This window comes from Zea mays, chromosome 4, assembly GCF_902167145.1.
Source record: "Zea mays cultivar B73 chromosome 4, Zm-B73-REFERENCE-NAM-5.0, whole genome shotgun sequence".
NCBI classification, from domain to species: domain Eukaryota; kingdom Viridiplantae; phylum Streptophyta; class Magnoliopsida; order Poales; family Poaceae; genus Zea; species Zea mays.
Window position 1 is genome coordinate 215,484,735 of NC_050099.1, and position 12,703 is coordinate 215,497,437.

Sequence of the window (12,703 nt, forward strand, 5' to 3'; positions counted from 1 at the left end):
GACACTGTCCGGTGCACCCAGACAGAGCTGGCTTTGGCTGAACAAGGCCATCTCTTCTCCAATTCGATTTCTCCTGTTTCCAGCACTTAGACACAATGCATTAGTCTCTAAAATAATGTACTAAGTCTGAGAAACATACCTTTATACTTGATTTGTACTTTGTCCACCATTTGACATTTAGGCACTTGTGTTGGACACTAAATCACCAAAACACTTAGAAATGGCCCAAGGACACATTTCCCTTTCACTTGTACTCCAACATGTTGTACTATTATCTGTGCTTCCTTCTTTTGCTTCTTATTGGCTGGTTCGGAGCTTGAACCACCTGTGATTGGGAACACTAGCTTCGTGGCCGAAGTTGACGCAGCTTGATCACCTTGCGAAGCCATTGTCGTGGTCGTTGAAGTGAGTTCAGTGGAGGTGGACAACAATGCTGGTCTCTTGTTTATGATTGCTAAATAATAAAACAAGGCAATATAAATATTATATAAAAAAGACCTTTGTCCTTCGAAGCATCAAATCCTTTTGGGTTTGATGATTCTCGAACGAAGGTTACGAAGAACAAGTCTTCATCATTCACAAATACAAAAATGTATTTTCAAATGTAACCTTATAATAATTATTTATATCACATTAAACATTAAATAACATTGAAGTTTTATATCGTATATTATCAAAGTGATATAAGATATGTATATTTATATATATGTTTATTACATTGATAGATTCGGCTTGCTCTAAGGAGAAAATGAGAAGCAATCTTAATTCTGACGTGAACAATATGAGATACTGTTCATCTATTTATAGTAAGGGACGCAGTCCAAGCAAAAGTACGTTTATGACCCTGATATATACACAAAATTCTAATATAAAACATCAGAGATTAACTAGTCTTTTCCTTTTCGGCTCAACATCGTGTTTTGACCTTCGTAACCACCTTATACGGAAGTTGCATTCTTTGGCGCTTTACACATGTTTATTGTAGATTCAGTATTTAGTATTATTGCATACAAATAATTTCTCCTTAAGGATCTTCGATATAGAAAAAGACCCCCAACAGTCCACAATTAGTATTGACATGACTCAAACCTCATCCGTTTAGCAACCGTCCAAGAACGTCAATTTCAGAAAAAGAAGATCTCATGGTTCCATTTTCACCTCTTTTCTCCGTCTCCCCTTTTTCCAGCCATATTTGTTTCCGAACCTTTTTCGTGTACCGTGTTTATTGTGTTTTCCATTTCACCCCTTGTTTTCGACATGCCATTGCTCCTCCCTCAAACGCCACGGCTTTTTTCACGAACCAACTGTGACAATCCAGTCAATTCTGATCTCTAGGCCCTCGCTTCCCCTTCCTGTGGATGCCATCGGGGCGCTCACCGGGACAACATACTCCTCGACAGCGACGCCGCCGCGCTTCCTTGAGGAAAGCTCGTAGCTGCCCCCGCGCAAAGCTCCGGTCTTTCTTGGCCCTGACCCCTCCTCCCCGCCGCCGGCGCCGCGTGAGCACGCCGCGCTTGGCTTGATGCTCGACTTCTGCGCGCCCCACGGGCCCGCCAAGCTCCCGGTTGCGTCTGTCGCTGGGGTGCGAGTCGCCGGCAGGTGGTTGTGGCGATCGGCGGCGGTTGGGGCGGTGCGCCATGGCGTCTCCGCGCGGGCCTCATCCTTCGGTTCCCGGATCGGGCTCGATTCTCAGGTTGGTTGGCCTCCTTCCCCGTTTTTGACCGTTTGGCCGCACAGTTGGGGAGCAAGGAGCAATTCGTCGAACTGTTAGGCAGCAGCTCCGAACGCGCTTCTGGGGTTTTGGCAGCCTCTAATTCGACACCATTCATTAGTAGCTGTCGTAGTTCTGTAGGAAATATGGCTGTTGTCCTGTACTTGCTCATCAAGTAGTTTATCCTGATTCTTGGGGGAAGTTTTGTCCTGCAGTGCGATATGATGCTAGACAGGAGCTTGTATTTGCTTTGTTGTTCGCTTGCATCGATAGCTCCATGTCAATTTTGTATTGAATATGTTCCTACTTCCATTTGTCATGATTGAGACGATGATGCTGTATTTGATGGATCAAATGGTTTTTTGTAGAATTTTCACACAAGGGACCTCTCCCAGTTGTTGTGGATCGGTCCGGTGCCAGGTGACATCGCAGAGATTGAGGCCTACTGCCGCATATTCCGTGCTGCCGAGCAGCTCCATACTGCAGTCATGTCAGCACTCTGTGATCCAGAGACAGGAGAGTGCCCTGTACGCTATGATGTTGAATCAGAGGATCTGCCGGTGCTGGAAGACAAGGTTGCTGCCGTCCTTGGCTGCATGCTGGCGTTGCTGAACCGGGGAAGGAATGAGGTGCTCTCAGGGAGATCAGGTGTTGCAAGTGCCTTCCAGGGATCTGAGGACAGCACTGCTGATAGGATCCCACCGCTCGCCTTGTTCCGTGGAGACATGAAGCGTTGCTGTGAGAGTATGCAGGTGGCGCTTGCAAGCTACCTTGTGCCAAGTGAACCTAGGGGGTTGGACATATGGAGGAAGCTGCAGAGATTAAAGAACACTTGTTATGATGCAGGTTTCCCGAGGGCTGATGGTTATCCATGTCCGACATTGTTTGCAAATTGGTTTCCAGTGTACCTTTCGATTGTGTCAGATGATTCAGGAATGGATGAGCTAGAGGTTGCATTTTGGAGGGGAGGACAAGTCAGTGAGGAGGGACTGGCATGGCTACTTGGAAAGGGATTCAAAACTATTGTTGATCTCCGGGAAGAAGATGTTAAAGATGATTTGTACCTTTCAGCAGTTCAGGAAGCTGTCTCATCTGGGAAGATAGAGGTGGTGAATATGCCAGTTGAGATTGGAACTGCACCATCAGCTGAACAGGTTCAGCAATTTGCAGCTCTTGTGTCAGATGGCGCAAAGAAGCCCATTTATCTCTACAGCAAAGAAGGTGTTTCTAGGACGTCTGCAATGGTCTCAAGATGGAAACAGTATGTTACTCGTTCAGAGAGATTGGCTGTCCAAAATCACTCTCTAAATGGGAATGGTAACATCCTGACAAATCACAAGACCATGCAGCACACTGGCATACCAAGTTCCTCTCCGAATGGAGCTGAAAATGGTATGATAACAGAATCTGATAGGACCATGAACAATGGGGAATCAAGTGAGATAGACATAGATACAGCTCGTCATAATCTGGAGGTCACTAATGCCCTTTGTAATGATCAAAGCACTCAACAAGGTGAAATGCCTGACACCGTGGCAGAACTCTTGTCAAACTTTAAACTGGAGAGTAACCCCCTTAAAGCACAATTTCCTACTTGCGATGTTTTCTCTAGAAAAGAGATGACCAAGTTTTTTAGAAGCAAAACAGTTTATCCAAAATCTGTTCTGAACTCTAGGAGACGATCAAGTAGCTTGGTTATAAGGAGAAAACAAAATCTCTGCACGGAGCGTAGTGGAACCAATGACTATGAAGCAGCAGAGTTTGCAGTTCTCAGAAGTTCAAATGGAAAATCATTTGACAGTGATTATATTCTATCAGTTGCTTCAGGTATCACTGATGGAAAACCTTCAAACAATGAAGCCTCATTAATTGAGGAAAAGGAAAGGGAAGTTTCAGTTGCCACTATTGACACTAGAGCATCTGCCAACAGTTCTAATAGAAAGGTTCAGGTTGGATCACAAGAATCTGCTGAAAAGAATAGTACCCCTTATCTTGAGAGAAACAAATCAGATAATGTTGATAGAAATATGTGTGCATCTGCAACTGGTGTTGTTAGACTCCAGTCAAGAAGAAAAGCAGAGATGTTTCTAGTACGTACTGATGGATTTTCTTGTACTAGAGAAAAAGTAACAGAATCATCTCTGGCTTTTACGCATCCTAGTACCCAGCAACAGATGCTTATGTGGAAATCACCTCCAAAGACTGTCTTACTTTTGAAGAAATTAGGAGATGAGCTCATGGAAGAAGCTAAAGAGGTGAATGCCAAATTTCCATTTAGAGCATATATATTGTTTTTCTTTCCTTGATTCTTCAGAAACCCACACAGGTTGTATTCATTTCTTGTATCTGGTATCAATGGATTACTCATCTCAAGGAAGCTTTAGGGTCTTTGACATATATAATGAATATGCTACTTGAGAAATTCGTATGTGAAAATGGTCTCATGTTCTGGAGGTACTTTGTTGTTTTTCTGCTACTGAGTACATAAGTATTTTGTGGTCAATTGTGGAAAAATAGATTAATAGAATAGACTAATAGAGATCTAAGGACTATCTGTCAGACAATTAGTTAGTGTTAGTCACATGCTTGAGTTTCTGCGAGAAACCATAACAGGGCAACACAATCAAATCGATAGTACCTTCTCCCCTTGTTCACTCATGAGGAGAGGGGAGACATGGGGAGAAGGTCTGATAAGTATGACTGTCATGATAGACAAAGTGTGTATGTAGAAAAGTCATGAAACTTGTTTACCATCTTTTATTGCCATCTTCATGATTACAAATAATTTCAACATGTTACCTTCGAGGCACACAAGGCGTCTGAAGGTAGAAACACTTAAACAACCTCGGAGGAGGAGCGTTCCGAGCGCCGCGGGAGCATGTGAACAGTGAGAAAGTCCCTCTTTGCATCGTCATTGTACACCTATTTAGAGGGGCACGATGATGTACAACTTCGTATGAAATTTCATAACCACCTTCGTTTCCTATAGACATGTTATAAAAAACCCGTTGATGCACACTTGACTTTTCTCCTACAAGACGTGTCGTATACGTCTCTTCTATCCTCCTTCGTCTGCACGTCAGGACGCTTCATCTGGCTCGCCCAATTGAAGTTTTGGCTTCATCCTTCAGCCTGTAACAGCCTTCTCCTGAAGCTTGATTTGATATCCCTAAAATGGAACTTGAAAACAACTTGTATTTGTCAGCTCTGAGGACCTTCAGCGAGGACTCGCTCCCGATAGTTAGTGAACATATATGTGTCGTTTCTTGCATAGTTTAAAGTTCTTTTATTGAAAGATTTTGGTCGATTAACAATTGCCAATTAAAGGCCTCACTTTAAGGCTAAAAGAATTGTATGAAGTTCTGGGACACACGAACGGGGATATTGGCTGGTTATCGCATTGATTTGATACCATAACCTGTTCTATTGAGGTGGATTAAATGGTGGATCTCATTTCATGTAGGGCTAAACTTTGGTGTGATTTTCGAACTGTGGTTAAGCAACCGATAAAGATTTCAGTGCTTGAATTTTGGCAACATATCTTTAAAAATGTTGAAGCTGGTCTTAGTTTAATTCAAATAGTCACTTCTGTCTACTCAATTCATGTTCTTACATAGTAGTTCTATTTTTTGTTCAGCAAGATGCATGGCAGTTGGCATGCTAAACTTCAATCATTTCCTTCTCAGGTTGCTTCATTTCTGCATCATCAAGAAAAGATGAATGTTCTTGTGGAACCTGATGTTCATGATACATTTGCTAGAATTCCAGGTTATGGTTTTGTGCAAACCTTCTATACTCAAGATACCAGGTACAAATTAAGCATTTGTTTTTATGGTGGATATATTTTCATATTACTTTTTACTAACAGTGCTTTATGTTAAAATCAGTGACCTTCATGAGCGAATTGATTTTGTTACATGCTTGGGTGGTGATGGACTCATTTTGCATGCATCAAACTTATTTAGAACTTCTGTACCACCTGTTGTCTCCTTCAATCTCGGATCTCTTGGGTTCTTAACTTCACATAATGTAAGTTTTACTATTCCTGAGAGAGAATTTACCAGATTAAACTGTTTTTTGTGTCGAAACTAAGCATATTATCATTTTATTTACCTCAGTTCGAAGGTTTCAGACAAGATTTGAGAGATTTAATCCATGGGAACAACACACTTGGAATTTATATAACTCTTAGAATGCGTCTAAGATGTGAGATCTTTCGCAAAGGAAAATCAATGCCTGGTAAAGTGTTTGATGTGCTGAATGAAGTTGTTGTTGATCGAGGTTCCAATCCATACCTATCAAAAATTGAGTGTTATGAGCATAACCACCTTATCACTAAGGTATGATTCGGGAAGTCCTAGAAAAAAGTTGTATCTGTCTCTTCGCATCTTGTCACTTGGTGACGTCATGCCACTGTGTATCTAATGTTTTCTTTTATATATTTCTGCTTTCTAATTCAATAGCTGGACTCATAAAGTTAGGCTTTTTTTTCTCAACTGTATTATGTTTGACTGACTCAACAGCTGCATTGAATTATACAACAACAACATAGCCTTTTAGTCACAAGCAAGTTGGGGTAGGCTAGAGTTGGAACCCAACAAGATTTCACCAAAAGGAGAAAGAGAGAGAAAGGGGAAAAAACTTTTGATAGCACTAAAAGGAAAAAATGTCTAATCACGGTTCGGGCATCGGGCATGTGGATAGTTTCTTTCCAAGCACTTCTATCGAAACACAACTCCATTGGGATATTCCATTCCTTCAAGTCCTTTTGATTGCCTCCTCCCATGTCAAGTTTGGTCGACCTCTACCTCTCTTCATATTATTGTCCCGTCTTATGATGCCTCTATGCACCGGTGCCTCTGGGGGTCTCTGGTGGACATGCCCAAACCATCTCAACCGGTGTTGAATAAGCTTTTCTTCAATTGGCGCTACTCCTAGCCGATCGCGTATGTCATCGTTTCTCACTCGGTCCAATCTTGTGTGCCCACATATCCACGCAACATACGCATCTCTGCGACACTTAGTTGTTGGATATGTCGTCTCTTAGTAGGCCAACACTCAGCCCCATATATAACATAGCAGGCCTAATCGCTGTCATGTAGAACTTGCCTTTCAACTTCTGTGGCACTCTCTTGTCGTATAGGACTCCCGATGCTTGACGCCATTTCATCCACCTCGTTTTGATTCTATGGCTAACATCTTCATCAATATCACCATCTCTCTGAAGCATCGATCCCATGGAAGGTGTCCTTTGGTACTACCTAGCCTCCCAAACTTACATCTCCATCCTCACTAATTGTAGTACCAAAGTCACATCTCATATATTCGGTTTTGGTCCTGCTAATTCTAAATCCTTTTGACTCTAGGGTCTGACGTCATAACTCTAGCTTTCTATTTACTCCTTCCCGACTTTCATCTACTAGAACTATATCGTCAGCGAAAAGCATACACCAAGAGATATCTCCTTGTATATCCCTCGTGACCTCATCTATCACTAAGGCAAATAGATAAGGGCTCAAAACTGAACCTTGATGTAGTCCTATGTTAATCGGGAAAACATTTGTATCACCATCAGTTGTTCGGACGCTAGTCACAACCTTGTCATACATGTCCTTGATGAGTGTAACATACTTTGTTGGGACTTTATGCTTATCCAATGCCCACCACATGAGATTCCTAGTTATTTTATCATAGGCCTTTTCCAAGTCGATAAACACCATGTGCAAGTCCTTCTGCTCCTTATATCGCTCCATGACCTGCCTTATTAAGAAAATTGCTTCCATGGCTGACCTTCCAGGCATGAATCCAAATTGGTTCATGGTGATATGCGTCATTCCTCTTAGGCGATGCTCAATAACTCTCTCCCATAGCTTCATAGTGTGGCTCATGAGCTTAATCCCTCGATAGTTGGTACAACTTTGAATATCTCCCTTGTTCTTGAAGATTGATACAAATGTACTCCTCCACTCATCGGGCATCTTGTTTGATCGAAAAATATGGTTGAACAACTTGGTTAGCCAAACGATAGCACTATCCCCAAAGCATTTCCACACCTCTATTGGGATACCATCCGGGCCCATCGCTTTGCCCCCTTTCATCCTCTTTAAGGTAGTGTTTGGTTGAGGAGCCAAGTAGAACGGAGCCGTTCCATCCCTGATTCTAGGAACGGAGCTGCTCTGTTCTGTGTTTGGTAAGCTGGAACGGAGCGTCTCTATTTTTTGTTTGGTTGCAGAGTGAACTGGAACAGAGCGGCTCTGTTTTTTTGTTTGGTTGCAGAGGGAGGCGCGCGAGCTGCTGCGCACGGATGGGAGGGCGAGCTGTGCGAGCGGGCTGGAAACGGAGCGGCTCCGTCCCATTGATTTTTTGGACTGGGATGGTTCCGGATCTGAGGAGAATATTCCCTAATTGGAGCCACTTCGTTCTAGTTACTTTGTAACCAAACACCAACAAAACTGGGACAGAACGGCTCCGTTCTACTTGGCTCTTCAACCAAACACTACCTAAAGCTTCTTTGACCTCTGATTCTTGGATCCTGCGAACAAAACATCTATTTAAATCATCGAAGGAGTCATCCAATTGGATGTCCATAGTCCCATTCTCCCCATTGAAAAGAATGTCAAAATAGCTCTGCCACCTCTGTTTGATGTCTTGTCCTTTCACCAAGAGTTGATCCATCTCATCCTTAATGCATTTAACTTGGTTGAGGTCCCTCTTCTTCCTTTCCCGAATCCTAGCTATCTTATAGACATCTTTCTCCCCTTCCTTTGTACTTAGTCTTCGGTAAAGATCATCATAGGCTCGACCCTTTGCCTCACTCACAGCTCGCTTTGCAGTCTTTTTTGCCACCTTATACCTCTCTATGTTGACCGCGCTCCTGTCATGGAACAAGCTCCTGTAACATTCTTTCTTCTCCTTTATTGCCTTTTGAATATCCTCGGTCCACCACCAAGTATCCTTAGATTCACCGCTGCTCCCTTTGGTCACTCCAAACACCTCTGACGCTACCTTCCTAATACAAGTTGCTATCTTCACCCACATGATGTTTGCATCTTCTTCTTCGGACCAAGTGCCCTCCACAAAACTCTTTCCCTAAAAACTTCGGATGTCTCCCCTTTGAGTTTCCACCACTTTGTCCTCGCAATTTTGGCCTGTTTAACCCTATGGGTACTGATCCGAAAACGAAAGTCAGCCACCACAAGATTATGTTGGGGCACAACACTCTCTCCAGGTACCACCTTACAATCCAAACAAGCTTGTTTATCTTCTCTCCTTGTGAGCATGAAGTCGATCTGGCTCGAACGATGGCCATTGCTAAAAGTCACGAATGAGAATCTCTCTTTCTGAAGAAAGTGTTGGCTATCACTAGGTTGTAGGCTACAACAAAGTCTAAATATCCTCTCCTTGATTCCTACTACCATACCCAAAACCTCCATGAGCCAGCTCATAACTACATTTGTTGAACCTACATGACCATTGAGATCTCCTATGAAAAGCTTCTCATTGGTGGGTACCGCTCTAACCATGCCATCTAAGTCTTCCCAGAACTTCCTCTTCTCGCTCTCACTGAGACTAACATGAGGGGCATATGCACTTATAATGTTCAAGACTACATCCCAAAACTAGTTTGACTAGGATAATCCTATCTCCCTGCCTTTTGACGTCCACCACTCCATCCTTGAGGGTCTTATCAATCAGGATACCTACTCCATTTTTGTTTGCCACTGTTCCTGAGTACCAAAGTTTGAAACCAGTGTTCTCCACCTCCTTCGTCTTTTGCCCTTTCCATTTTGTCTCCTGGACACATAGGATACTAACACACCTCCTTCTCGCTGCATCGACTAACTCTCTTAGCTTACCTGTAAGGGACCCTACGTTTCAACTACCTACACGGATCCTAGTCGGCTCAACTAGCTTCCTTACCCCTCGCACCCGTTGAGACAGATGCGAAGACCCTTGCACATTTGTCACTACACCCGCGCGCCGATGTAGCGCGCCACTAAGAAAGCGACGACCCGATCCTTGCTCACTTGACACCGCATTCAGATCACGACACAGCGCGCCACCAAGGGGGTGGCGTCTCGGCCCTTGCCCATTTAACACCATACCCGGGTTCCGATATGGCGCGTCGCTAAGAGGGTTACACCCCAACGGTTTTCTATTGGGTTTCATCTCCCTTTTGAGTGGCTAAGTTTTTATAGTTGGCTCGCCACGCCTAATGCAACCCTCTTCCTTGTACCTGGACTTGGGACCAGGCTATGCTGCGCCAACATATGCTGAGACAACATAGGCGTAGTTCATATGATTGTTTTCTCAAAATATTGTTCATATGATTGTTTTCTCAAAAATTCTACTGCATTGAACTATAGAAGCCATAATTACCTTTTTCCTATTACTGTTCATATGATTGTTTTCTCAAAATATTGTTCGATGATAAACGATATCTGTATTGACTTTGTGTTCCAACTTTCAAGTTTTCTCCAAATTAGATGTGATTAGTTACTACTTGCTTTCTTGCATAATATATCGATTGCGTGAACTGTTTGCTGCCACCTAATTGTTGGAATATTAATGTAGATACACTTTGAACCAGCCTGCTACAGTTAACCCTCCTACCCTGAATATTGTATTATTCTGTTCAGTTCAAGTATTAATGGATAAATTCAATATATTGTTGTTTGAACATTCCATAACTTTCCTAACTCAAAAATATATATAGGTGCAAGCTGACGGGGTGATAGTTGCAACACCAACTGGCAGCACAGCATATTCTACTGCAGCAGGGGGATCAATGGTAGGTTAATTCTTACCAGTTATAATCATTATTAAACCCTATCATGACATGGGAAAGTACATTTTCCTGTGTGATGACACCTGTGACCTGTTTCTTCAAATGCTTTTCAAAAGGATTGTTATAACTAGTGGACCTGAGGGCTGATGCCAGTGGGGGCTAGGACAAGAGGAACCTCAGGGTCCGAGAAGGCGTCCCATTGGGCTGGGGCAAGAGGTGCCACATGGCGCAAAGGTGCCTCGGGGACTGAAACTGTAAGGTGCCCTAAGCCCAACCCGACAAGAACAGTACCCCGCAGATACTATAGCGCGTAGTATAGCGCATGAGTCCAGTTTAGGGAAGAGTTAAAATAGAGATTTCTTAGAGCTAAGATTGAGTTGGTTTACGAAATAGGATTGGTTTGTTGGGAAATGAGAGTCCAAATCTATAAGGATTCCTCCTCTAGTTTGCTTGGGAGTCAAGTCCTATAGGGACTATAAATATAGAGACAATATAACTATTTGAAGGTATGCAAGACAATTATCTTGCTTGGCCACAAGGGCCATCTCCCATGCTTCTTTCTTGCTTGTCTGTTCCTTGTGCGCGACCATAGCTCCTGTGTGCCGTCGGGGGTTCACGCCCCGGCCATCGATCTCCTACTCCTATACATACAACTTACGAGTCATAGTAGGATTTCAAATTCTATCAATCTGGTATCAGAGATGTCGGGTGACGATGACTTCGAGAAGCAGCTGCCAATTCCACCACCACCGGCCATTGATGCTACCACGAATGCCTTGGCAGACATAGCGTTGTTAGTGGCCAATCTCCCCATCCGCATATTGTCACTAGATCACCAACATGTTTCCTCCACTGTAGGAGCCTTGTCTCAAGATTTTCCTTACGATATGTTGGGGTACGGGGCAACAATGTTCCCTTCCTTCTCCACCATAACCACTATGCTGCCCTCCACACCCTGCTCGTCGTGCTGCTTGCCACCCTTTTGCACATCGCAATAGCCACCCCTACCCTGTCCGTACCCCTTCCCATCCGCTAGAACCCGCACCAATGTTTCTGCAGTGGCTGCTTTTCTCATCTGTGTGGGCACCCTCAACTATAGACGTTGCCCGAGCATCTGCTGGTTTGGGCGTTCTCTATTTCAGCAAGCTTGATTTCTATGGCTCAACCATTATGAGTAGTTATTCTATGGGCATCGTACACTCACCTCGGATTGGGTTTGGCTTGTTTCCTACAACCTCACGGGCACGACCCCGACATGGTACTTGGTACTCTGCCATGGAGCAAGATGAGGGGGCATGTCATCGTGGGAGCGATTCAAGGATTTTTGCCATCTGCGGTTTGGCCCAACCATCCGCAGCAATAGTCTCGCCAAACTAGCGAGGCTCCCATTCCACTCCATGGCCTAGGATACCAAGAGCGCTTCAACGCACTGATGTGCCACACGTCGAATCTTCTGTCGATCTAAAAGATCAACCTCTTCGTTGGGGTCTTTCGGAGCACATTCAGGTCGACGTCGAGCTCTGAGCACGATAGGATCAGCAGATGACCATGCACCTAGTGTAGGCCTACGAGCGCTGCCATGACCACTATGTCAGCCATGAGTCGCCCGACCTCCCTAGCACCCGTCTTTGGTGCTACCGGCCCCACAATACGCAATTGCTGCGGTCGCGATCGTGCCTTTGCTGCTTGCACCACCTCCAATGGTGGCCCTACATGCTCCCTCGTGACAGGTTTGTCGCCTCACACCGGTCGAGATGACCGAGCGCCTCGTCAAGGGTTGTGTTAGAATTGTGATGAACCATATGTGTGGGGCCATAAGTGCCAACATTTGTTCTATCTTGAGGTCGCTGACTACACCCGAGGACGTGGGCACCGAGGTGGCCCTAGATGATGGCCCTGACGCCCCAGTCATCTCCCTCCACGCCATCACCAGCATATGCATCAAGGACACCATGCACCTCCACACCTGCATCTACGGTCACCAGCTCCTTGCCCTCCTGGACAACAACTCGATCCACAATTTCATCAATGCTGGGGTCATGCACCGCATCAGATTAGCAACGACGAACAACCCCACCACGTGAGTCATGGTGTCCAATGGTGACCGTGTTCCCTGTGAGGGTATGGCACGCAATGTCACCGTGCAAATCGATCAGGAGGAGTTCACCATCAATTGCTTCAACATCGACCTAGGTGGGTTCAAC

The 12,703-nt window shown here is 44.4% G+C and overlaps 1 protein-coding gene across 2 annotated transcripts in view; it reads left to right on the forward strand.

The window, feature by feature from the left end:
• The first annotated feature begins 984 nt into the window (after positions 1-984).
• Positions 985-12,703, forward strand: part of LOC103654587 (probable NAD kinase 2, chloroplastic) — a 29,745-nt gene continuing 18,026 nt past the window's right edge. The window contains exons 1-6 of one of the 2 annotated variants that reach the window (XM_008681429.3): positions 985-1,693; positions 2,080-3,966; positions 5,398-5,519; positions 5,599-5,740; positions 5,830-6,051; positions 10,428-10,502. In XM_008681429.3, coding sequence (XP_008679651.1) covers positions 1,523-1,693; positions 2,080-3,966; positions 5,398-5,519; positions 5,599-5,740; positions 5,830-6,051; positions 10,428-10,502 — 2,619 coding nt within the window. In that variant the 5' untranslated portion in view covers positions 985-1,522. Of the gene's footprint in view, positions 1,694-2,079; positions 3,967-5,397; positions 5,520-5,598; positions 5,741-5,829; positions 6,052-10,427; positions 10,754-12,703 lie in introns of both variants that reach the window. The other variant, XR_004857950.1, reaches the window with a different exon arrangement.